This window comes from Semicossyphus pulcher, unplaced genomic scaffold (genome assembly GCF_022749685.1).
Source record: "Semicossyphus pulcher isolate SPU_LCO1_2020_fin unplaced genomic scaffold, fSemPul1.0.p SCAF_1, whole genome shotgun sequence".
NCBI classification, from domain to species: Eukaryota; Metazoa; Chordata; class Actinopteri; order Labriformes; family Labridae; genus Semicossyphus; species Semicossyphus pulcher.
This window is the reverse complement of record NW_027211603.1, coordinates 13,836,369-13,863,938: the sequence shown is the minus strand read 5'-3', so window position 1 is coordinate 13,863,938 and position 27,570 is coordinate 13,836,369. Positions and strand designations below refer to the sequence as shown.

The following is a 27,570-nucleotide window of genomic DNA, read 5'->3' as shown; positions in this document are numbered from 1 at the left end:
TGCAAAGCCCTTGTACCAACGTTCTGTGTTAAGATAACATTAAACACTGATGCGTTCCCATTGTAAATGTGTGTGATTTAAAACTTTAAGGTTCAGATGCTTCTTAAGGATGGCAAACAAAAAACACAATACACAATTAAAAAATACATTTTACTCACTTATGGTGGGTTCCAGATCCATCCATTGGACCCCCTTTCCAAGCCAGAAGGTGAAGTTACTGGTATTTTTCTCTCTTGGGATGCTCATCAGGAAATGTTTGATTGGGTTGTTCAGCACCTTCAGGAGCTCCCCTCCTTGCTGTCCGCAGCTGCTCCGTGCCTGGGACCAGGTTTCGGATCCCCCAACAAAGTCAAAACAGACATTTTTGATGACAAATTCACACAGGGCAGAGAACCCATCACCTGGACAGGCTTCAGACTTTCCAGGTAAAGATAGAAATCCAACTGAAATCCACAAGAAGACAGCAGTTCGGAGAAACATGTCCATAGTTATTGTATTGCACAAGGCTAAAGCACATAGTGCTTCTCTAGTCTTGGTAAGAACAGCAACTGAGAACATGAAAATCAGGGAGCTTCCTCCAGAAAAACTCTGCATAAGTTGTCAATAGATTAGGAAAATCACTGCAGACACTCAAACAAGATGCAAAGTGAAGAGTCACTTGGCAACACTTAAGGTCACACAAGCAGAAGCTTCCCTCTGCTCCAACAACAGGTTTCAACTTTTGTTTTATGTTAAAATAAAAACAAACTGTTTATCATCATCATCTTGTATGTATTATGATCCTTAATTTAATAGAATTGTCTTATTATCAGATTAAAACTATCCTCTGCTGTTATGTTACCTTGACAAGCACTTAAACTGACATGCACTGCCACCATCCCTGCGTCTCCTCCACCACGGAAATATCGCGAGATTATGAGTAGGAAGCTGTTCCCGCGTGGGTTTGTGTAACATGTTAGGAAATGCATTCATTGCCCTTTAATGCAATGACAGAACTGCTTCCATGGCGGGACATCTGAAGGTAAATTCACAACCATCGTAACATAGTTAAGAATCTGATCATTTAAAACGTCATAGAGACACTTGTGTGTTGCTGCTTGCTAACGATAGCTGGTACTGCTCCGCCTGAAATGAAACCAGGAAACTATCCAGGTTAGCTTTGCTGTGACTTTTTGCATATCAACACTGAAACACATGTGACGTTAGTGGTTGTCTTTGCTACCAGACTTTGCAACCCTTTGAAAATTAAAAAGGTCTTTGTAAACGAAAGTTATTTACAAACAGATGTTTGGGTTGATGTTATTTGAATTATGTCCAGATATCAGCTATTACTCAGAGAAGAGAGAAGTAACTTCATCAGAATGAGAATCAGCTATACTGGCCAGACATATATGGTTTTACGTTGCTCTTGGAGTACATACAAATAAATATATAGGTTCTGATTAAAAACAAAACACAGATCATACATATAGATAGATATATTATATATAAGATATTATCCTACGTCCTTAGATATTAGTATGATCATTTTACAAGATTAGCTTATGTGGAAATTAAGTTGCTGCAAATACAAATGCTTTTATATAACTCCTACAGGTCTTTTCACAGTAAATAAGGTCAGACAACAGACCTTTTTAAGACACAAACTGATTGTTTATTTCTGTTCTTCTGTCAACAGAAGCAGCTGAAAGAGGCAGTGAAGGTCATCGGCTCAGGTACCCTCCTGTTTGCCTCCTACCTCACTGCGGTTGGGGATGAGCGTTTCTATGCCAATCAGCTGATGCCCTTGCTGCAGAGGATTGTGGGAGCAGAGACCGCACATGTGTTGGCAGTGAAGATTATAGGCCTGGGTCTGGTTCCTCTGAACCGCTACCAGGATCCTGCATCATTGGTACGCATGTATCCAAACTTTCTACTTGGTGACATTTCCCATTGACATCAGAGTGATTGTAGAACCTAAACACAAATGCTGTCCAAACCAAGGACAATTTCTATAATGTTAACAATGTGAGCATCCACAATGATGAACTACAACTTTCTATGAACAGTGGCAACAAACTTGGCTGAGCACTCCTGCACTGTCAGTACTGCAGCTTTGAAAAAATGGCTATTTATAGCATTATACTGCTGTACATTGTGCAGACAAAAAGAAACCAGAAGGTTACAGTTTCACAAAGTTTCACAGTTTTTTTTCATACTTTAATTTGGGTATGTTACAATGTTACAATTTCATTTAGCAGACGCTTTTATCCAAAGTGACATACATCTGAGAGTTAACACAACACAAGCAACGATCAAGACAGGAGGGAACAGAGTCAGTAAGAGCCAACAAACAGCTTCAAGTGCGACTGGACACAGGTGCTGACAGGCAGTGCACAGGGCAGAGGTGTTCATGAAAGAGCTGGGTCTTTAGCTTTTTCTTAAAGGTGGAAAGGGACTCTGCGGACCGAATGGAGTTTGGTAACTCATTCCACCACCTGTGGACTACTGAGGAGAAGAGTCTAGTTTGCGACGTAGGGCCCTGTTGTGATGGGAGTACCAGGCGCCTTTCATTGGTAGAGCGTAGTGGGAGGGATGGAATGTAGACCTGGATGAGGGCGTTCAGGTAGGCAGGAGCTGTTTTTGTTGCTGTTTTGTAAGCGAGCAACAGGGTTTTGAATTTAATGCGAGCGACAACTGGGAGCCAGTGGAGGGATATGAACAGTGGAGTGCTGTTTTGGGTTGATTGAAGAACAGTCACACTGCTGCGTTCTGGATCATCTGCAGAGGTTTGAATGTGCATGCAGGAAGGCCTGTCAGTAGGGAGCTGCAGTAGTCAATGCGTGATATCATGAGAGCCTGTACCAGCAGTTGTGCTGCATGCTCTGAAAGGCAGGGTCTGATCTTCCTGATGTTGCACAGGGCAAATCAACATGACTGAGCAATCGAGGCCACATGAACCTTAAAGGTTAGCTGGTCATCAATTATGACGCGCAGGTTGCGGGCAGACTTAGTGGGTATGAGTTCAGTTTGTCCAAGCTGGATGTTGATCTGTGGTTGCATAGCGGGACTGGCTGGGATGACAAGGAGCTCAGCCTTGGATAGGTTGAGCTGAAGGTGGCGTTCTTTCATCCATTTAGAGATATTGGCAAGGCATGACGAGATCTGTGCCGAGGCTGTAGTGTCCTCTGGTGGGAATGGATTTGGTGGTTCACTGTGTCAAAGGCAGCTGACAGATCTAGCAGCAATAGAGCTGAGGACTGTCCAGCAGCTTTAGCCAGACGCAGTGATTCCGTTACCGACAGTAGTGCCATTTCGGTACTTGATTAAAGACTGTGCGCTCAAGTATTTTTGACAGGGAGGGTAGAAGTGAAACTGGTCTGTGGTTTCCGACCTGGTTTGGGGTGAGGGTGGGTATGCCAACAGTTTGGTCTGGGGATCATCAAAGAGTCCATCAATAAAAACTATGCGATGGAGTCAACCACATGAGTATTATTTTTTTCAAAACGATTTTGTTACAGGTATAGTTACAGTTATCAGTCTCATATTTGTGTACGGACTTTAATGCTATATTCTCTTTGTTTTTGCGTTATGTACAGGAAGTGAACGTCCTCGGCCTCAAGTTCAAAAACCCCATCGGGATTGCAGCGGGTTTTGACAAGCACGGAGAGGCCGTGGACGGGTTGTACAAAGTGGGTTTTGGCTTCGTTGAAGTGGGCACAATCACTCCAAAACCTCAGGAGGGGAACCCCAAACCACGTGTGTTCAGGCTCACTGCAGATCATGCCGTTATTAACAGGTAAGTTTTTTGCTTTAATCACAGAAATAGACAATGTTAACTCATGATGACGTATTAATCTTTTAAAATTGACGTACAATCAGTCAACATTTTTTTTGCTACTGTGTGCCTGTCTTTAAATAAATGATTGCTTGTATGCATCCCTTGAATCATTACTTTCTTTCTTTGACCCTTAATTATCCACAGCCTAGAACAAATAGAAAAAACGAAATTAAGAAATGCAGTAAATTGTATTTTATGAACAATTCAGTGTTCAGTTTAGTCATGGCCCTGTAGATGTTGAATTTACCAGCGAGTCTTAGCTTTAAAGCAATTAAATACTTTTTTCTTTTTTTCTTACTATCCATACCACGTAGATTAACGACCTTCTTTTCTGTTACATCTCACAAAGACTCAATTCATATAACAATAAAGGAGCCACATAAGTCTTAGTGAATGTTAAAACCCTTTAAAACAGAGAACACAGCGAGAGATGGTAATGTGAGTGTATAATGTTCTTTTGCACATGGCTCAGTATGTTCAGAGATTATGCTTCCCACGGGTTTGCTTCTATAGTCTGCACATTAATCAAGCTGTGAATATGAGCTCATTATCTTTGCTCGAGCTCTTTCATGATTTCAGTTTCTTTGTAAGTGGATCTGTGGCACACTGAGCTTATTTCTTCCCTTTTCATAAGATGATGTTCTATGTACTGTTTCTATAAGGTTGTAATTTTTGATGAAGTTAGGCATATTTTATAGACCAGTACAGTTCAACAACAACATCCTCCTGTAACTGTGCTTTATCAGCTTTATCAGTTTTTATTATACAGCTTTCTTGGATTCTGATCATTCAAATAGGATATTATACTGTCTGTTATTTCTGTGTAACAAACTGCTGCTGTGAATGAGCTTGTGTTTTTCTGTTATCTGCTGCACCTCATTCCATTCACAAAGCAGATTGTATACTTTAAAGGTATAATAAGTAGGACTTTTCCTTGCAGAGGGAAGGGTCTCACAAGGGTCTGCACACACTCGCCAACACACATGTATAGAGGCCCATAAGTGAGGATTTATATTATATTATATTTGTAAAAGTCTATATCTTATTTTTCTAGGAAAATCCTACTTATTGTACCTTTAACTGGCTACAACTGCAGCATAAGTGTGAGTCACAGGCGTACGAAACTCTTGAAACAAACACATTTAAATTATGTTTGTACTTTCTAACAGCAAATGTCTCAGTGTAATGATAACAGTAAAAAAAATATTAAATGTATTTTGCCCTTAATGTCATTTGTAATGTGAACTGTAGGTTATTGATCATTGATCCTTTTTTTTCAGTGTGTTGTTTAGTAGCTTGTAAGATAATTGTTGTTTGTCAGATATTTGAATACATGTTGATACTGTCTGTGTGTGTTTGTGCTCTTTTTAATCAGATATGGATTCAACAGTTGTGGTTTGGCAGATGCACAACAGAGGCTGACAGCCAGAGTAGACACACAGCAACAGCACAGCAAAGGTTAGCAGGCACTCCTTTATTCTCTACATTTTTCCTTTTATCAGGAATCATAAATATGAATCTGTAGTGTTTTTTCTGAAGTGCTTTTATTATTTATTAGTGACTTAGTTCTTTATATTGAAGCCAAATACTAAACGTGATTGTAATTGTAACGTTGTGATTAGATACACTTTCAGCTCTATTTAATTGTCCTTGACCTATCCTTTTTACTTGTTGTTTTTCCTGTCTGATCCACACCTGCTTTTAAGCCACCCAGCACATCAGCAGCCTCTGCTCTGGTTGAGTCATGTGCCTGATGATGCAGCCTGAGTTTGTGCTCATCTGAACTTTCCTATTTGTGTGTGTGTGTGTGTTTGCATATGTGCGTGTCTCCGCGTTTATAGCTGGCCTTCCCCTGGGCATCAACCTGGGGAAGAACAAGCTGTCCCAGGACGCAGGGGCGGATTACTTGAAGGGCGTGAGAGTGCTCGGCCCGCTGGCTGACTACCTGGTGGTCAACGTCAGTAGTCCCAATACGCCAGGTCTCCGAGATCTACAGGGGAAAGCCGAGCTTCGGCAGCTCCTACATACAGTAAGGACTATTTGAAAGTTCACGAAATCACTAAGTTGGGACCCAGCATTGACAAAAATAAACACAATGAAATGCTGGGAGTGAGAATCTTTCTCTCTCCGGAATATTTGTTGACAGCCCTTATTCTAATAGCAGTATAATGATAATAATAATAATAAGTTTCATTTATAATGCATTTGAAGCAAATCTCAAAGTGCTACAGGATAAAGACATCAAGTATAAAACAACAAGTAATAAACCCAGTTAAAAAGAGCAACTAGTATGTGGGTCAGTTGGGTCGTTGGGTCAGTTTTTAGGTATAATTGTGTGTCATCAGTATAACAGTGGAACGATATTCCATGCCCTCTACATGCTGAGGAGGAGCATGTAGAGGGTAAAAAGGGTCGGGCCGAGGACCGATCCCTGGGGGACCCCACAGGTGACAGGGTGTGTCCGGGACTTTGTGCCTCCCAACGCTATCTCTCTCTGCCCCCCTCACCTGATACATTCACTTTTTTCAAACAATCTGCTCAGGTGTTGAAGGAGCGCGATGCCCTGCAGGGAGTATGTAAACCTCCAGTGTTGGTGAAGATCGCTCCTGACCTCACCGCACAGGACAAACAGGACATTGCTGATGTGGTCGCTGAGGTTAGTTATTTATTAAAGTCGTTTAATTTCCTAACTGTAACTTCGAATTTTATTTAGTAGCTTGTTTTTACTTAAAATCAATGATATCATTTATTTTTATCCAGTGCGATTTGATTATTTCATTTTATGTGATCTTGCCATGAATCATTTCCGTTCCGTTTTGCATTTATGGCCTCTCGGAGGCCAGGTGCAGGTTTAATCAGATTGGGGCCTTATCCTCAGAGTCTGGTTTATGCTCTGAGGGATGAACATTTAGTTTTTTATTCTCATTCTCTTACAATATGACTAAGAAGAAAAATACTTTCTTAGATCATCATACAATCAGATCCTGAATCTTTTGTGTTTTTACATTTTTCTCAAAGTAAAATCAGTGCTCAGGTTAAGGACCATCTCTGCACATTGACAGCAAAGTCATCCACATGCTCTTATGCAAACCACACACACCCTTTCCCAGGGTGCAACCACCTTCTTGTTTGTACAGCATCTATAAAAACAAAGTCACAAGATGCGTTAAAAGGGTAAAAAATAATCAGTGCTGTAATGAATACAATCAGGCAGAAAACAACAAAATTAAATCAGTGAACATACACTGCATATGTCTTAAAGTAAGATAAAAGTGTTTTTGTGCTCATTGGACTGAGAAGAGACAAACCTTAATGGAAGGAACATTAGGGAGAGACAACAAAGCACAATTTAAACAGCACTCTGTTCTTCACAGTACATTTAACATTGGAGGTCTGTGAAAGTCAGATGGCCTTTACTCGTCCTCTCCTTGGTGTACACTCATGTGTTTGCAGCTGGGAGTGGATGGTTTGATGGTTACAAACACCACCGTGTCCAGACCAGAGACGCTTCAGGATCCAAACAAGTGTGAGGTTGGTGGGCTAAGTGGCCAGCCACTCAAAGACCTCTCTACCAGCACTGTGAGAGAGATGTACAACCTCACTAAAGGTAGTCATTTAAACACTAAGATGTTTTATTCATTCCCACTCATGTAGTAAGAAAGGTCATATAAAATTAACTTATGATATTGTTTTTATAGGTAAAGTTCCCATTGTTGGAATCGGTGGTGTGGCCAGTGGGCAGGACGCTATGGATAAGATCCGGGCCGGTGCATCGCTGGTTCAGCTCTACACAGCTCTGACGTTCCAGGGTCCGCCTGTAGTGACGAAGATAAAGAGAGAACTGGAACAACTTCTAAAGTGAGTATAGCTGTGAATGTTCTCTCATAAAGTCAGAGCCGAACTTTTAGTGGAAGTTTAACAATTTTCCTGTTAAGTAATTAAAGGATATTTCTGCTTTATCACACCATTGGTCTTATAACTGGAAACTGCACGCACCAAGTAAGAAACCAAAACGTAAAAGTGTTGCCAAACCATTATTTACAAATAGTCCCTGTAGCAGCAGTCTGCAGTCTACATTTCAAACCTGACGATTTGGAACGAGACATGACATCTGAGGCGGGCGTCCTAGACTAAGAAAGTATACTTAAGCAAGCTCCTTGGCCTCCGCCAGATGACGCGTTTTACGTAGTCTGGTGGAGTTTTTCCAGGGTCCGTTGGAGAATCGGATAGAGCCCTCCAAAGACGCAGCGAAATTGCATTTTAGCTCATAATAGCATGATAGGACTGAGGTTGAAAATCGGTGACCTGGCTCTTTCATCACAAAATAGTATTTGGCAGCCTTGTTAGTGCAACTCTTGTGCTTTAAACTCCATAAAAGTATTTATCAAACAGTAATAGTATTAGTTTCAGCATCAATGGCTCTGTCTTTTCAACATGATTTTATTTCAAACAAAAATATATTTATTTTTCCAGGGAACAAGGTTTCAGCAGCGTTTCAGAGGCAGTGGGAGCAGATCACAGGGGAGCAGGTGTGCCTAAACCGAGCCTGCTGAGAGAGATGGTAAATGTAAACACAGACTCTGCACCCGTAGCTGCCATCTCCTCCAACTAAGCAACACGAACCTCCACTTTTCCTGAACTTTGATGAACGCTGCGTATTTATTATTGTCCTTCCACCCGTCCGTTGATTTCCAGGATTAGATGTGATCTGAACTGTTCGTTGTTGAAGCTATATTTTCAGTATTTGTGGTGAGGAGTGCAATTGCTGAACTCACAACAATTTCAGCTCCTGGCCTTTACTTGAACATTTCAGGGAAGTCAATAATGAAAAGTCTTTTTAATGATTAAGAAACTAAGGTGTGTTTGTTACTTTATTTAAGACGTTCATCCTTTGTTACAGTGTAACAGCAGTAAGAAAGTGCATACTGACACCAAAGTGCTTCAAAAAACACTAGACTCACAAACCTTTATTATTTTTTTTACAAACTATTTTGAATTGTCTAATACACAAGTTACAACAGTATTTCAAAGGATGTATAATTCGCTATGATTAGTATTAGTCATAAATAATGGAATAAAAAAAACAATAAAGACCAAAAAGAAACAGTGAACACATTACACCTCAAAAGTTATTTTGGTTTAGGAATATTTACTTGCAGTGTGCAAGCTCTCTGTTTTACGGTACAATATGTCTGACTAAATAAGAGCTGTATTTGGAAAGAGACAGGCCTAAGGAGGGAGGTCCTGGACATGGCAATTAATATAAACCAGAGTTCTCATATTCAACTCACCTTTTGCTTATTTATTTCCCTGCTCAGAGAAAGTAATTATTAGACTCTAAATAACAAAAGCGAAAGCTTCTACTAACAATTGTTCAGTAGACGGTCTAATACAATTTGCAGTTCTGAGCTTCCAGAGAAGCTGATCAATGCAGGGCTGATTGAAATGCTTTTAGGTAAAGTGAACATGACTTCATATCACATCATTTATATTGTGACAATTTTACTGTTTTCAGTCATCTCAGCCTGAAAATGTCAAAAGCTGCCCAATGCAGCCTCAGTAATCTGTATATGTTTTTATTCAGGTGGGGAATTCCACCAGTGGAATCAAACTGTTGTTATAACCTGAATCAAAACAGAAAACAAATAAATTATGGAGCATTTGAAAGAATTCTGGGTTATCCGTGTCCTAATATGAGGAAATGCTCGCATATTTGACAAAAGATAGTGTTTTGAAATAAAAACTAAGAAGAGACATGGAATCTGCAGTGGTTATTTAATGGACCCCAGGGGATGAACCATTATAACTTGTAACTATAACTTGAACAAACTTTTTTAATAAGATGTGTAGATTATCCTGTCAGACAGTTATAGCAGTGATGTCTCTATATGGTCTGCTTGTCTTTCAGAAGGACAGCTTTCAAATCAGTTCCATTTCTGAATGTTACATTTGGTCAGGTCCAATTGACTTTTGAAACCTCTCCTTTTTTTCTTGCACCAAAAGGCCTTGAAGGAAAGCGAAAGAAACATGAACCTTTAGTGAAATCAAATTCATATTTTCTTGTTGTATAGCAGTAATAAAAACTCTGGCTGGGGAATGCAATATGACCTGTGAGAGCAGGCTGAAAGCAATGTACTTGTTCGAATTTGAATGCATTCGTACCTTGTTTCGTCTCTACATTTCAGCAAACAGCACGTGTTTAGAGGAATGATTCACACAGACTCGGACTGGAAAACGTGCTTTAAGGTACAACTGAAATGAAAAACAAGGTTAGACGGGGACAACCAAAGTAATTTGAACAAATTGCATCATTTTTCAAACTCCTTCGGGAAGAGAAAGTCCTTCTTTCTCAACCCTGTCGTCACCTGATCCTACCTATTCATCTATAGAAGCAGCAGCAGCAACAGTAGAAGATTTTTTTTTGCCTTGAAGGAACTAAAATTACTTGATTGTGCTCCTGTCAGCGATAAACCCTTTAAGTCTTCTTCCCCTCAGCTGAACTCTTACTCCCCTCTGTTCTTATTATCTGTGGCCATTGTGGTGTCCTCTCTGTCATTGCTGGAGTTGGCTGCTTTTATTGTTAATCTTGGGTCTTTTTGCTCTTCCATTGACAGGCTGAGATGCCTTCTTAGTTTTTTCACAGCACCCCCTGCTAATACCAGAATAGACAGCAGCCATTAGACCTTGCCAGTACAGGCAGCGGTATAGTGAGGAGCAGCTGTGAGCTGCGATGCACCTCATTCTCCCTCTTCTGAGGTCAAATGCAGACTGGCTTGTATCTAGTATGGCGCGTCACAGGGTGAGGAGAGGCGAGGCCTGGCTGTCAGACTAACAGAATTGGCTTTTTACAAACTGAAAAGCTGAATGCTAATACAAAAAAATGATGCATGAAGGTCTTAGAGTTTAAGCTTTGTTTTGTGTATCTCGTGTAATAGAGCGGCTCACTAACACTATCTGTGGAGAGCAGATGTCTCAGTAACACACAAGCAGCCAGTGAGGAGGAGGGAATGAGTCCTTTGACTGCAGACAAACAGGACTGAATGAATATAAAAGACACATTCTGTCTTTTAATATCTGTATGCAACAGATGTAACAGAAACAAAGCTGATGGAGAAGAACAGTCTGCATGGTGTGGCTTCTTTTCTCATGGGGTAATCACTCTGCAGCAGCTCTTTCCCTTCCCTTCTCATCAATGGAGCCTAAATTAATTTTAGAGTAATTATTTATTTAAAAAAATAAGGAAATATTGTTCAAAACTATAACATAGTTTAATGTTCATGGATGAGTTTATATTTGTATATATGTTAAAAGGTTTATTCATGTTATGTTTGTTCACATTTTGTTATTCCAATGAAACACTCACACTCAGACGAATCATCTGGTGTTTTCTGTGTTTCCCCAGAAGACAGACGATCAACTGATTAGCACCTTCACCTTGAATACAATTCAGATTTATCTGGTCAGTAAATAGTAAAACATTTGGTATAATATACATCCACAACTTATCAAAATACATAACCTATATGTAAAGACAAATATAGACATTGTAATTTACATAACACAATACAGAAGTCATTTAACCAACTGCAATAGAAGTGTGGCTCCAAGAACTTTTTAAAATGATCCCCATGTTTGCTGTAATTTAAGTTGAGTGCTGAAGCTGCATGTCAGCATGCTGATTGTTCACATCTATCTCCAAGCAGAGCTGTGCCCTCATATGTAGACTGACAGCCCTGTAAGCGTGGTGATAGACTCTCAGTCTTGTTGCATGATTTATAACTCTGCATCGAATATGCAATTATTACAATTGCCGATTTATATTCCTTAAATCGATTAACTATTAGTTGGCTTAATACATCAGCATAGGCTCCTGTGTACCTACTGTCCCTAGTCTGACATGGTGGGGGTGGTCGCATCATCTTGTTTCTTTCTGTTGTGTTCATTTAATTTTTTTTTTTTTTTTTGCTTTTATAATTAGCATAATAAGTAGAAGCTATAGATATAAAAATCTTATGTAGGCAGAGGGGTAGGGTATTGATTCTGGGAAGTTTTGGTAATCAGGTATGTGTTTCCCCCCTAATCCACTGTTCTTCCATATTAGTGTTGTGACATTTAGAGCATGATGCATTTTCTTTTCACTTTAAATAGATGACATTTACAAACGTGATGTTACTTTTATTTCTGGAACATGACTTGTAAAGGTAATGAAGCAGACTACAGTATATAGGAGATTTAATGGGCTTGGAGGAGAAAGAGGCACCCAGTGTCTTGTGGGTCCCAACCCTGAACGTTACAAGATAAAGCAAAGATGGCTCCCAGGTCATTTCTCACTTCAAGAGCATGATTAAAAAAACGTCTTTACGAAGGTATTTATATAATAAATCAAAGCCCTTACCAAACACAATTAGTGTGTTTTAGTAGGTGTAGCTCAAGGAAAGCCAATAAAGCTCTTTCCTAATCATATGAATAAAACATAAGATTACCAAATACCTTTTTATGTTTAAAGAAGGAAGCAACCCCTGCGGGGAAAAAACACATTACTTGGTTAAAGGCATTTTCATAGAGCAGGCGAACAAAAAGGTTGCAGCCGAGCACAGCTTGTCAGCCGTCTAACTGTTACCCATCGTCACTGTGAAGCGTGTCGATGGCAGCATCATTCTGTGGGGGAGGCTTGTGAGGGTCGAGGCAACAGTGAACAAACATAGGGAAAAGAAAACCTGCATTAGCATGCCAAACACTTTAGATCAAAACACCATCCTAACAGGAGCGTGACCCTGAACACAAAGGAGGTAGCAACACTGGAACAACTTCAGAGCAGGAGCATGAAGCCCTGCAGGGACCATGACAAAGCTCAGAATTAAATCTCATTGCAAACCAGTGAAATTACCTGAAAGTGGGCAATCACGGACGATTCCCAGTTTGACTGAGCCAAACCAGAACTGTGAGGAAGGCAGAGGAAAAATCTAAATCTCTAAGATGTGCAGCTTTGACTCCACACAAGATTTTCTGCCAATGCGCTTCATGTGCACAAAGTGTTGGGATCAGATAGGCTGATCTGTTGATTTTCTATACATTTGCATACAGTGCAGTGTAACTTTATTGTGCCATGATTGCCTGTAAGTTGAACCTATACATGGAATCACAAGGAACTTCTGTGGCATTCTTCATGGCCGACGAGAGAATGAACATGGAAGCATATTCTCACATCCCTCATCATTTGTCCCAGGCACTTATATTGTACGAATAAAATTCATTTTCAAATAGCACATGATGTATAATGTAGTACACACAATCGACAGTAAGGTGATGTGGAGCAGATGTGATTATGTAAGAAGGAGTGTGGTTGGTTCTGTCTGAGATGTTTGTTTGCCATAAGCAGGAGGAGGAGGACAGGCAGCTGTGCGCCTGGCAGGTCACGGCAAACAAATTAGCATAAATGCTCTTCCTGAATCTAAATGATGAATTAATGTTACAGGGTGTTTAGATTAAATCATTTTTAAGCAGATATTAACACGGAGAGATAAAAACCCTGGAAGAACAGTATTTATACACTTTTAAACATATGATTTGCTTATGTTGGTTGTTTATTATTGATTTTATATCCATCCATGGACCCAGAGTAAACACCTCTACTGTTCATTCGACCTTAGCCTTATGTCGAAAGTTCTCCCTCGAGGGTGAATATATAAATATCACATTTGAACAACCTGCTGCATCAGGGCAAGTCCCCAATTTTAATGTGATATGCTGGAGCCCAATATTAATGCGTTCTGCTTCATATTACACTCTATTCAAATGATTATCATTATCAGGATAATATTGTGAATTATTTCGGCCAGGGTAATTGCTATATGAAATGTCCATATGGTCCTGGGCTTATTCTGCTGTAGTTGATGTGTTGATGTCGTATTATTCTTTTCTTTTTGAATACTTCAAATACAAAGTAGAAAAACACAATTTTCAACACTTCAATCCCTGATGAAGTTCAAAAAATTAATTTGTAGTGAATGCACTGGCATCATTAAAAATAAAAAACATATGTTTGCATGATGCCATATGGTTTTCACCTCACTGAACATCAGTACATGAGTACATGCAGTTCGCCACAGTTACCACACCCTCTTTGTCTTTCATACATCACTGCCCCTCATGCAAATAAGAGCTGAGTGGCACCAAGACGACCAGTTTCACTGGGACTCCTACGCTGCCATGTTACAGACACTGAAGAGTTTTTTAATATATGTATATGTATAAAAACACAAACAGCTCAGGGGGTAAACTGGCATCAATCTAGAAATCTTGGTGATGCGCAGTACACAAAGAACAAAATGTTCCCCATGGCCCGTAGATATTAAATAACCTGTAATCCTAGAAGAAAATAGGTCCAATTTTATATACACAAACATACACTGCATTGATGTGATTGAATAAGCCTTAATGCATTTTAACACCTGAACTAGCTTGTGTGCTGGACGTCAGTGTGATGGAGGTATACGTGGCCTGGCGTTCTTCTGCAGACGGCTGTTATGAAAGGTAGTGAAGCAAGTCGCAGGCGTGATGGAGACAGACACAACACCATAAACACCATCGCACTGCTGAGAGGAAATCATACCTCAAAACACTCACATTACCTATGGAAAAATGTGGTTATGTAACTCTATGGTAATATGCTAACATCTAGCTCTCTAGAATAAGTCATTATATCACTTTTGATTTAAAAAGATATGATTGTTTATTCCCATATGTAGCACTAGTTACCAAGGTTTATAGGCTAACACAAGGCAGGCTATTAAATGATGGAGCTAGCAAGTTTTGTAGCTAATTTTCCACTTTGTTTCACGTTATTATTGAAATAGCATGTGGATGTTACAGCCTTGAAACAATGCAGGCCCTGGATTCTTGTCAAGTTCTGAAAACCAGTTGAAAGATGTGGCTGTAACGCAGAAGCCATGGAGATGTGATTATGTAAGTTATGTTGCTGGTAGTGCTGTCTGAGGTGATTTTTACCATAAGGAGGAATGACAGCTGTGAGCCAGTCAGGTCAGTTGATCTAATTCACATGCTGACACTGTACAAAATCAGCTTTAACATATTGTGGCAAAATTGCAAAGTTTGCACATGATATGCCTCCTAAATATATCGCTGTCAGTTATTCTATTTTTAGCATTATCCTACAGTTGTTTCCGGTTTTACGTAACTCGTACCTCTGGTAAAGTAAGCAAACACCCACTCACTGTCAGCTGTGCTGTAAAGCCATATGGGACTTCAGCTCTCATTAGCCCAGGGCAGCGTGAAAGGAGAATGCTGAAAGGCATCTGAGATAACCATCCGTCAACCCTGGCTGCACTAGCCCTTTAAAATGTTAACCAAGCGCTATGCATAGGCTACAGTAAATACAAACACATGTGTACATGAATAGCTAAGCCAAATGAACTCTGTGTCAAAACTACAAAAAACAACGACATATCTCTTCTTGTTTGCAACACTGTTTATCTTACGGTAATTAAAGCTTTACATTGAGACTGATATACAGAGATGCTTATTAATTAGTAAAAGGTGCTTAATGTCTTTATTTTAGTGTTTATATTTAATGCATGAAGTTTATATTTGGATAAATGTGACGCATTAATACATTTTTAAATTCTTTAAATTGTGTATTGTCCCTCTTGCTCGAAAACTGATCATTTTAAGGGCATTTTCTGCTGTGTTATAATCCCCCTTCTTCATCCACAGTGAAACCTCTCTGATAAATATTACAGGACAACCCCTCAGTCTGAGGACAAGCTGCAGTGACAGGACCACTCAAGTAAAGTGCAATAGTGAGTTTATTGAGGAGCCTTTGGATGAACCGTGCAGGTGGGAGTATTTATAGAGTAGGACATCAGCACAGACCCCAGGTAGACCTGACAGCAGACCTGCAGTCTGTGTTCTCGACTGAGGCATGGTCTGCAGGGCAGGTGGTATCACAGGGGCCACACTGTGAGTATGGCTGAATAATCTAGCTGACATATCTGCGAGGTGGAGGACAGACAGAGATGGACAGACAGCTATGGAGACGGTGTTCCTGGACTCTCAAAGGAGCTTTTACGTACTCTGAGACACAGTCTGACTGCAGTGAGAGACAGCCTAAATGAATTACACACTTCCTGGCTCACACTTTTCCAATTTCCTCTGCACTCCAAGCACAGCACTTCAGTAGTAAAATGACAGACATGTATATTAAGTGTGAGAAAATTCACAATGGGATTGCCAGCAAACAGGAAACACTTCACTTCGTAGAGGATTGGAAAGCAAATTACAGTCAAGAGTCTGGCAGAAGAACAAACTGTTCACGTCAAGTGCTGATTATCCCTCAAGTGGTTGAGTGAACGGCAGAGCTACAACCTCAGTATGACACTCCACGTGACAACTGGGGACACATGTCATACTCGCGTTTGTTTTTAACTGAAAACACTGGACAGGGACAATAATAGCGTGGTTAGGATGTATGATGGCATAAATAAATAATAATTATATTGATCACAGGGTGAGTTATTGTCTGCACTAACTCTACTGACAATAACATGCAACAGAGGACTGTAGTTAATTCATGTCCTTAAAAATGATGCTAGGCTGGCATGTCCAATTGAATGTGTGGGACAAAACACGTTACTCCAGCAGTTTCTTGTCTTGTTTAAGAGTTACGACAAGTGTTGAACTGATTCAGTGAAAAATAACAAGTATGTATTTTCTAGTTTGGTGAAGCTAATCAGCCGATTATGGGCTGTGTAACTTTGGTGGCGGTGATTCACAGGATGCTAATTCCAACAGCGTGATACCTTATGTGTCGGATACATTGTGATTCTAAACTTGGAGGAAAATAATGACGATGAGGAGGATGAAGAAGGGGATTGTCTGAACTACCTGCACCTAATCTGTAAGTTAGCGTTGTTAGCTGAATTAAGCTAGTTCTGACATCTGCTGTGCACCTCAGGCTAACGTTTGCTACAGCTAGCAGGCAGCTGCTAGTTGCTAGCTGTGTCCATTGTAGCCTAAGAAAAAATATTCTCATCTAAAAGTATGTTTCCAGAAAAGGTTGAGCTATCGCTTTAAATATTTTTTTTATGCTAACGGCTAACTCAAACTACGTGCACCATCCATGGCTCACAAAGTAAACTTCTATTTTTTATCTTACTAAACAAAATGTTGCCCAGTAGGCTAGGCTACAGTTCATTTCCAACACTAAATAGTAAAACATCAGACTTTAATTCAGCGCATTTATTTCTGCTTCTAAGATAAATTATATACAAGACAATTCCCCTGTACATGTTCACATTTCATCATCCTGAAAGTACAGTTTTGGTGTAGTCTATAAGCCAATCATGTGTCCAGATAAATATGTACTCTATACAGCTTCTCACACTTCGCTCTAATTCAGATGAAGAAAGCATTTTCTAGCATCAGAGCAGAGGGAAAGATGAAGGGAAGAGGGTGTTCCCAGTTGGTCAGTATCATCTTAAAGATATTTTGGACTCCTGCAATCCTGTAGTGGACATGGCTTGTTGTTGCCTCTATGAAAGAGACAAGCCTCCCTTCTAAACCCTCCCCTCCCTGTCTCCCCTCTCAGCCATCTCTGTCTTTGCCCTTTCCTCTGTGGAGCCAAAAACAGGCCCCAGCCACAGGTGGTCTCTGTGCTTTATTGGTTCTGACACACATCCCTTGCCTTAAGAGCTTAGAGAGACAATTAAAAATTCATTAGGGACCATGAAACGAGAGGATAAAAAAAGAAATAGGGCAGACAACAATACATAACCTTGCTAAGGCTATAGTGCTCTGACCTATCGTCTGCAATGTCTCTTGCTGGCGGCATTTTTGTGTTTTTGTGTCTGTGGTTGTGTTGTGGTGAGAGTCCGTCCAGGATAGGGAAGAAGGCTGGCCTGCTGTTACCCTGAAAATCAGACAGCATCAGGACAGATTTTTATGACCCACTTTGTTGTCAGAAGCCCTGAAGTTCTCAGCTACTCTCTTTAGGACTGAGAATGAGCACAATGGCTTCAGCACACTATCCCGAGACATTTGACCACATTTAAATGATTCTGACTAACAAATACCCATCATCCCTGCTCTTTGTTTACTTGCAAATAAGTCTTAAAAATACTGCCCGTCTTTAAGACATTTAAAAGGGATTGTCAGTGTTTATCTTTTTTGAATTCCTCCTGCACTATATCACACTTTTGATCCGATTTCCACAAATGTTTTCAGTCACAGGCTGTTACACATAGCATCATATTTACTAAAGCACATTGTTAGGACACAACAGGGACTTTTTTTTTAATTTGATGAGGATCGAATGTTAAGATAAAACTGTTGTAACATGTTACATTTCAGACATGGTGGCATGTACTGCATGAGGTAGACTGAGGTGGCAGGCTGGTTTATTTATATTCAGAAACGGGAGGCAGGCTTCAGGGGTAGCCAACGGGGCCTTGAAGCATCTTTGTCATTTTAATGGCTGTCTGTTTAAAACTAATGCAGCTTAAATGTGCTTTAAAGCTTGTCAAGTTGTTAAACAGTAACAAAATATTAAAAGAACAATAACTACAGAGTGACTTTGATGCTTTAACAAATGTTCCCAGATCCCCTGACAAGATGTATTTTTGGGAAGGTTGCCACCCCCTGCAGCACATTTCCACATAATGCGAAAAAGTCATTGTGTAGCTGCTTATGAAATCCTTTATGTGGGGTGTCAGGCATAAGCCTCTAGAGATGTAATACCAGGCACAAAGAATATGATCCACAGGACTTTGAATGTAAGGATATAATGAACTGATTTATGCATGCATGTACATACTGACTGTGCTGGTCATACAAATCAGGCTGTAGTTCATGATACGGTTTATAAGTGACAGAAGCTTATTGGTTACTTGGGAGGATCAAAGAATTATTCTGTCTCTGTCTCCCTCCTCTGCTCTCTTTCTGAAAATCTAATTTCTCATTCTTGGTCTCCGTCACATGAGCAGGCAAGTGTCAGATCATTTATTTCATGACGGGACTGGAGGTGAAGTACGCTTTTTATCACTCCTGGGCTGACAGAAGCTGTCAGCCTCTGGCTGCTTTAATCTCACTATCTAATGTCCTCTCATGTTGCAGGGACACTTTCTAACAGAGTGATGGTTAAATAAAAAGTCTTTCCTCTTCAACAACACACACTCCTTAAATTACAATCTGGGTCACTAGGTTTCAAGATCTCTCTTCTGTGTCTTTAGGCTTTAGCTGTGCTATTTTGGATGTAGGGTGGAGATAAGAGAGCACATTACAACTCACCCTGCTCTCTTACCAACAAAGATTTCCTCATGCTGGGTTAGACAGCTTTCCTTCTACACATGACATAACATGACACATTGTTCCAGATCAATCCAATAAACCATAAATAGAAAAATGCTGAAGTGGTTTTCCAGCAGCTTGTGTATCTTTAATTTTTAAGGGGGGTTCTTCACTGGTTTTCAAACTTATCTCGATCTAAGTTAGTTAAGTATATAGCAGTTGCTGCAGATGTTTTCAGAGCCTCTGCAGTGCAGCTGCAATATCTGCAGGATTTTCTGGCCACTAGCACCATCATTTGATATAGTTGGTGGGCCAGAAGTATTACAAGCTGTTTCAGCTTGGATTTCTAGTGTTCGCCTTCACATGCAAACTAGCTAAGTCTCTCTTCAGTTTTTTGTCTGACTAGTAAAATCGGCTGTATTCATTAAAGTCAGAGAACACAGCTGAAGAAATCCAACTGAACGAGGCCGAGGCTGCAGCCCCTCACTTTCGAGGCATCATGTAATGTAACATCTACATGAGGAGAGGAGCTCAGTTTTCTCAGTCAACGATGCATGGACGGAGGAATTTATTCAATTGATAACGTAACAACACTGATTGGGCACATAAAACGTGTTAAAAAAAATAAGCCTGTGTATTGAACAGGAGTTAGCTGATTTAATTACTGTCACATTAAACCCCATTAAACTTACAAATAAATTGTTCCCAAACACATTTATTTTTAATAAAATCTGATGCAATCACCATCAATAAATTATGCAATACTGATACATCTCTTTACAGTGTTTCAATAACAGCACAATGATAATCTCTTGTTTTCATACACAGAGCCGACTATCGTTAAAATACTGCATATTTCAAACTTTTCCTTGATTGTGACAGATTTTCAGAACTACAAAAATAAATAAATAAACCTTAGTACTCGAAAATGGAAAATGGTCTGTGCAGATGTTCATTTATTCATCAGTGAAGTTTACGCACAGCATGTTCACATGACAATATCTTTTCTTTTTGTTGGCAGTTTAATCCCCTGATGTTGTTGGTTGCAACAACTTACAGTACATCGCAGCACCATTGAAATGAAATATACCTCCATAAACATGCACTGGAAAGTCAGTTCACTTTAAAGGAATAGTTCGACATTTTGGGAAATACAGGTTTTCACATTCTTGCTGATAGTTGGACGACAAGATTGATACCTTTCATGGTAGTACAATAAATATGAAGCTACAACCAAGAGACGTTAGCTTAGCTTAGCCCAATGACTGTAAAGTTAGCCTACCAGCACCTTTAGTGGTATCTAATCAACATGTTTTATCCTATTTGTTATTCTGCACAAAAGTTAAAGTAGCGGGGATTTCCCTGAATTCAAAAACATTATTTGTTAGCTAGCTAAATTAACTATTTTCATTAAAGTGTTCTTTAAAGTCACTACAACACACGTTTTTTGTTGTTGTTGTTGTACAGATTGGATAAATCAGATACTATTGTGCATAATAAGTAAATCCGGTTGGTGGATGTTTTCTATTGTTTTCAGTATTTATGCTAAGCTAAGCTAATAGCCTTCTGGCTTTAGCTTCATTTTCAACTGACTGATATGACGGTGGTAGTTGTCTAACTCTCAGCACGACAGAAAATGAACAATTTTCTCAATCGAAGGTTGGGGGTTCGATACATGACTACTACAGTCACATGTCGAAGTCTCCTTGGGCAAGATACTGAACCTTAAATTGCTCCTGGTGGCATAGCCATTGGGTATGAATGGGCATAGATTGGAGATTGGCACTTAGGCCTTTGCCATCAGTGTGTCAATGGGTGAATGTGACTTGTAGTGTAAAAGCTGCAAGATTAGAAAACGAGATATAAGTACAGTCCATTTACTATAAACCTATCAATTTTATCATGAATCAATATACAGCCATGTTATGCTGAAAAATACTCTTCAATCTCTTTTATATTTATTGATATAATGTCGTATTGAACAATACAATATCCCAAACAATACACAAGACTTACAGCTAACACAGTGGCGAGATCATTTTATGTTACAAATACATTAAACCCTGAAAGATAGGCTGGCACAGTATGAGGGTCTGAATAATCATGATGCTTGTTATACTGAATCTCTGTGGTTGGCATCCCATTCATTTAGTCTATACTGATTCAATAAATATACAGGTCATTTCCCATTTACATTTGCTTAATATAAAACAACCAATATTAACACTAAAAATAAAACTTACAAAATGATGAATATATGAGGTTTGGCACAATGCAAATGACTCACAGATAAAGTGCATTTCTGATATTTGAGGCAGATTTTTTTCACAAAACCTTGAAAGTAGATGCTCAAAAATAAATATACATTTGCAATCCACGATATTTCAAAGGAGCCGAAAGCTTTTTCATAACACAAATAACACCCCTTGTAGAGAAATTGATGGAATGCAAACAATAACATATATAAAACATGTTGTTGGTGCAGTTCCTGGGAATACAATAGGCTTGGTTCCTGAAGTTATTTAAAGGCTAATAAAAACTCTTTGATATAAATTAATATAAAGCTTTGGGAAAATGGTTTGATAGCAGAGAAAATAGACACAAAGACACCAGAAATGTAGATTGCTGTGGAAGTAGAATTTTTCCCTAAAGACATGAGTTCGGTCCAATCCTGAAAATGGTTTTATCATGCAATGCATAGACAGAGTTTTGTTTGTGCAAAGACAAATGTGTATGGAGGTCGAACATTTTTAAATCCCCAGTAACAAAATGAATGCAATCCAAGTTTTTTTTTTCTTTCTCACAAGTTTAAATTTGAAGTAAAGGAATAACGCTGCAGCTTGGGACATTCAAACTTATAACCTTATCTTTCTGAGTGTAAGATAAGAAAGTTGATGATACTCTTAACACTCAGATGTTTGGTAAATATGAAGCATGAACCAGTAAACAGTTAGCTTAGCATAGAGACAGAATAAACGGTCATACAGCTTACCCGGCTTTGTTTAAAAGTAACAACATTTTGTTTTATCCGAACAAAAACCTCAGTATAAAAATAACGAAACCAACCTTTAGATATATTTATGCACATAATATCTTATAAAACCAAAACTGGTTTCACACTGTTCATTGCAATTGTTAGTGAATTTTGTCACATTTGGTTGGAGCCAGGCTAACTGTTTCACCCTATTTCAAGTTTTTATGCTAAGCTTTGCTAACCAGCTCCTGTTGTAAGGTACATATTTATTTTCTGGCCATGGCATATGTATTCTTTGCAAAAAAAAAAAGGGAAAATAGTGCCTTGTAAAACTATTATTTTAAATTCAAACTAACTGGGATATGGTCACAAAACAAGCCTGTTGCTTTTGAATTCATGTACCCCTCAGTTTTTGTCACTGTTTGGAGGCGATTGGTCTCGCTGAAAGAGCAGGGTCACACCCTTCCTGAAGCGGTGGTCCCTGACACTGTAGATAATCACATTACAGCAACTGTTTCCTGTCAGGATCCAGAAGGCAAAAAAGGAAAAGTTACACCAGGTGTATCCCACCACGTTCCCGAGCACAAACACTGCTATGGGAGAGAAAGATGCTGTAAAGGCGAATGTTAGTATGCCAATTGTTTTGGCAGCTTTGATGTCTGAAAAGGAAGGCCTGTGAGTGCATCCTCCCCCTATCCCTCCTCCTCCATCACTCAGACTCCCCTCTGAGAGCAGTTTACGTTTTCGGGAGTACCGTCGAATGCTGGTGAAAGACACAATGTTGACAGCTAATGTGCCACCGAGCAGTGTGAAGTCAAATGCTGGGAATAGGAGCAAAATGTTGGCGTCAGGTGGCAGCTGGCCTCCAAACAACAGTGGGGTGTAGTTACACATACGACTGCACTCATTGTACTCCAGAGTGAAATTGCTGCTAAAGATGAGTGGCGCTAATGCCAGCAGGAAGCTGGCAGACCAGGAAAGTAGGATGAGGAGCAGAGTTCGCCTGCGGGTCACCAAGGCATCCTTGTGGAGCGGCCATAGGATGGCAACACTTCGCTCCAGTGTCATGAGGAAAATGGTGCTAATGGAGACGAAGGTGCATCCAGCGAACACTGGGCCGATCAGCATGCAGGGCTGCCAAGGGCTCACTAGTCCCCCGAGAGAAGGGGATGTGACTGGGGAAGTCAAGCTTCCCTGGTACCAAATAGGAGGAGCGCTGTTTACCATCAGAGAGATCTCAGTGTAGACAGAGAAAGGAACCACAAGGACACCGACCATCATGTCTGCTATGGCCAGAGACACTGTCATTAGGAGGAAACAAGAAGAAGAGAGATTAAAATGACTTTCTGTAATGAACTACTTTGTGCTGCCAACAATGATGAGTAGTAAGATTGTACAAAACATTTACCTTTCAGGTATCCCTGTGGTGTTCGGGACTGCCTCGTTTGCACAAAAACAGTAAGGGTGACCACATTTCCCACCACAATGGCAAATGCCAGGCTGACCATGAACACCACTGCCAAGGTGCGATTGAGAAATCCACAGCAACAAAGGGTGCAGAGTGGGGCCAGCGACTGGCCTGCCTTAACTGCTGTCTGGGCATTTGGAGTCAGATTAAATGGACCGTCTGTAATCGGCAGCAGGAATGCTGTACTCCCAGGAAGACTGGTGTTGGGAAGCAGAGCAGTCATGGCCCAGGCTAGACTTGTTTCACCCCTTGAGATGTGTAGGTGTTGGGGCTGCTAAGGAAACCATGTCCTGGACCGGGAAACTATCCTAAGGAAAGATAAAAAAAAATAGATGGATGCAGGTAAAATTACCTGTCCAAACAATGATACAAAAATGATACAATGATAAAATCAGCATTAATACATTCATCAGCACTGCAAAGACAATCAATCATAGTATTCTGGTACAACTTTCTCTCACTTAAAAACAAATCTCCCATCAACCATGCAGGTAGCACATTAGATATTCCACCCCTAACGGCTCATTTACCACCCAACCAAGACAACACAACACCTACAAAACTTCTTCCTCTCTGGGAAGCTGTGCACATAATTCCAGTCCTTCTCTCTTCCCAGCAACATTTTCTGTCTCCTTTATGGATATCCTGAGGTGTTACCAGGCCAGATGAGATTTGTAATCCTTCCCGCGTGTTTTGGATCTAACCCAGGGTCTCCTACTTCTGGACATACCCTGAAAACCTTCAAAGGGACGGGCCCAGGCAGCATCTTGATCAGGTGAACCATCTCAACATGCTCCTTTAGTTGCAAATAAGGAGCAACTCTACTCAGGGATGTCAGTTAATTTCTGGACTGCAGGAAGGGCTCCTTATGAGGGATATTTATTCATGTATCTTTGAGGGCCCCCAACAAAAAATTTCCCTATATACTCAGTCCCGTTCCCCCTCCCAAGTCAGACGCCGCTGGCTCTAGTCCAAGCTCCTTTTGGATTACTCCTTATCTCTAAGGCTGAGCCATGCTATCGAGCAGAGGAAACCCATTTTGGATTTTGGCACCTTCTAGCCATGGTCTCAACCTGCTCAGCTCCCTCTCAGCTGTTTAGTACAATGCCTACATTACGGCTGCACCAATCCACCTGTAAATCCCATTGTCTATAATATTTTAATTTGCAAAGCTTTAGCACCCCCCACCACACCTCTCCCTGTAGCCAGACCTGGGAGCTATCTCGCTGGTGGGCACCTGGTTGATCAGCCTTAACCCAGGAGGTCTGGCCAGACACAGGAAAAAAAATTATGTGGAACCATAATCTTGTGGGCACACTGCCCACAGCAAGTTCATTGGGGTGGGGGCATACATTTGTGCAGACATTTCAACAGCATGATGTTTCAGGTTCAGGAACATGGCTATCTCGTCTTGCTGAGTTTTTTAAGCTTTGGGCTTTAAGCAAGAGGTTGAGGTAGTTGTTCATTTGGGCTGACTTCTTTTTAAAAATCTTTGCTGTTGACTGATATATTAACGTATATCATCTGCATAACAAGATAACGAGAACAAGATACGTGTAATGGTTATCCACTTATACATATTATAAACATCAATACTAGACAACAATGAAGAATAAACTACTTTCATATCAGACTCCAGCACACCTGGCTGATATTAGTGTGTTGCTGAATATAATTTTCATGGCTACATTGATTGTCTCTTAAGAGTACCTTTTGCTGAAGGTGGTAAGCCAAGAACATGATCTAATCATGCATGGAGGGTGTGAAGAGCTACAACTATGTGAAGACTTCAGTATACTGTCGTTGGTGCACATAAAAAACAGGCAGACAAATGGTCTTTTATCCAATATATGTTGTATACAAAACTTTTTTTTTTACTTCTGCCATCTGTTTACAAGCTGTTCTTTTGCTCTAACACTGTTTGAAGCACCTTAATGCTGTCAGTGCCTATGCAGAAAATCTACCTTCACTACCAAATGTCTCAGCTGACTACTAAATTCAAGGGCCCTTCAATCATTTATGCTGCTCGCCAAACTGCAGAGCATGAAGGTAAACGCACTCGTGAAAATAAAGGGTAACAGGAATGGACATATTCAGACCAAACCAAATCCACTGTTCTGACTCTGACATTGGGTGCAGAAATACATTAAATAAAATGCATGGCAGCTGTGAGACTTGAATTCTTTTCATTTTTATCAGCTGTGAATTCGCTTTAGAGTAATGAGAATTTCTTGAGATGCAGAGAAAAACACTTGGGTTGTACTTGCTGCGCGTTCTGTGACTAGCATATTGCTGAGGATTTAATGAAGTGTCAGAGGCATACGAGAGGGAAAAACACATCTTCCCTCACAACTTGTTAACACGTGCTTGGTTACTTTGATTTTGAATATCAGTCTTCATTCCATAAATTAAAGTCAAAGGCGCTGATGGGAAAAGCACATGGGAATTATTGCTACAGAAAGCTACTCTTTCTGCATGTTTTGATGCTGCAGAGTTTAGCCTTTAATTGACCTGTGTGCTTATCCAGTCATGTTAAATTACTGTCAGATAAACATGAAAGGCTGATGTATATTAAATACATGTTTGCATCAGTAATCACTCCCTTCAAGTGTGTATTTAGCAGATGTTCCTTTAGCAGCTATTTACAGCATTGGGTCTATGTGTATAGGTGTTTATCAGTTTTAGACATCTGGACCGTACAGTCTATGATCTGGACACAGATTAAATCGTGGTTAAACAAAAAATATCACCACATGCTAATCTTTATCACTCTGGCTGGATAAACTGTTATCACTTGAGTCTTTGACTGGCCGGTCAAGGACATTTTTCCTGCATCCTGGCTACAAGTGGGTGAAAAACTACATTCCAGTAAGGACATTACATGCTCTGACATTACTGTTGTAAATGTAGGAAAACAAAAGTCCATTTAGAGCTTTCAAACACATTACTAAATTTTTCATGGTCAAATCTTTGATGTCCTTCATTTTTCTTCATCTCACTACAGGTACATTTCCTCTGCTGTTGATATTTTGTTCAGACCGGCTTTTGAGTTATCTGCTGACAACTATAGGGCAGTTATTTTAAGTTAAAGGTGCCATGCCATTTTTACTTAGAAATGAAAACTGTTATTACTGTCTCTCTGGTCTCTCCCACTCTTTCAGCATGTTGATGATGAGAACGCCCTCTGCCTTCAGGCTCAAAACCTGTGTGCATGAACACTTATAAAGCTGTGAACTTCTAGGAGGGCAGTGTTTTTACAGATGAGCTGAAGAAAAACACCTCAGGCACTGACCCTCCTGCCTGACCCTATGTATGCAGTGCACCTTGAGCTCCCACAGTGCAATATTAACACTTCCAACATTATTTAACAGTTGTTGTTGAACCTTGGTAGAAAGCTGGCCACTAAAATTTTAAAATCTAAAAAAAAAAACAGCTTCCAAGGGAAGGGTCGGCCTGGTCTGACAAAATAAATACAAATATTCTCCTAGGATGTAAATGTATTAAAGTCTTATCAAGGTACACAATAAACAGAATTCCCTCAGAATCCTTTTCTTTCTAAGTAACACTGCTTCACATTGTCCTGTTGTGCAAAGCAAACTGCCCCCCCCCCAGTCAACAGTTTCTGTAGTCATGTAGTACCATATTCCTCAGCTTCCCAGAGGACCCCTCTGGTCATGATATTTCTGCATCCAGCTTTCCCACTTCCATCTGTCCATCGTTTTTAAATGAGCACACAGCATGGATCCAGTTTGCTTTGTTTCTACCTCAGGTGAGAGTACATCCTGGCTAGTAAGACTGTGTTGAATGACTGCCTGATTGATATGATTGTTTATCTCCATGCTGTTCTATACAGTTCGCTGTGTATTTACATGGTAATCAATCCAGCATTCAGCGGGGACAGCATGAAATGACGTGCCTTGCTGTCCAACAGAGAGACATCCGTGTGCCGTGTCTTTCATTAAGCATGCTTAAGGCACAGCTGAGGCTCCCTATAGGAATTAGCCT

At 40.1% G+C, this 27,570-nt stretch overlaps 2 protein-coding genes across 2 annotated transcripts; one reads left to right on the top strand and one right to left on the bottom strand.

Moving 5' to 3' along the window:
* The first annotated feature begins 941 nt into the window (after positions 1-941).
* dhodh (dihydroorotate dehydrogenase) lies at positions 942-10,093 on the top strand. The gene is made up of 9 exons (XM_069660428.1): positions 942-1,021; positions 1,679-1,891; positions 3,579-3,778; positions 5,196-5,278; positions 5,662-5,849; positions 6,363-6,476; positions 7,274-7,427; positions 7,519-7,678; positions 8,294-10,093. Exons 1-9 carry the CDS (start codon positions 1,004-1,006, stop codon positions 8,430-8,432), a joined length of 1,269 nt encoding a protein of 422 aa, XP_069516529.1. The 5' UTR covers positions 942-1,003; the 3' UTR covers positions 8,433-10,093.
* Positions 10,094-22,502: 12,409 nt separating this feature from the next.
* On the bottom strand, positions 22,503-23,788 carry LOC138593652 (trace amine-associated receptor 13c). The gene is made up of 2 exons (XM_069664737.1): positions 23,506-23,788; positions 22,503-23,398 (listed from the first exon to the last, which is right to left on the bottom strand). Exons 1-2 carry the CDS (start codon positions 23,786-23,788, stop codon positions 22,503-22,505), a joined length of 1,179 nt encoding a protein of 392 aa, XP_069520838.1.
* Positions 23,789-27,570: the final 3,782 nt, after the last annotated feature.

Coding starts and splice junctions, on each gene's coding strand:
- dhodh (XM_069660428.1), top strand. Junction 6,477..7,273: donor TTGCTGATGTGGTCGCTGAG/GTTAGTTATTTA, acceptor ATGTGTTTGCAG/CTGGGAGTGGATGGTTTGAT. Junction 7,679..8,293: donor GAACTGGAACAACTTCTAAA/GTGAGTATAGCT, acceptor TTATTTTTCCAG/GGAACAAGGTTTCAGCAGCG.
- LOC138593652 (XM_069664737.1), bottom strand. CDS start 23,788: ATGACTGCTCTGCTTCCCAACACCAGTCTTCCTGGGAGTACAGCATTC. Junction 23,399..23,505: donor ACCACAGGGATACCTGAAAG/GTAAATGTTTTG, acceptor TCCTAATGACAG/TGTCTCTGGCCATAGCAGAC.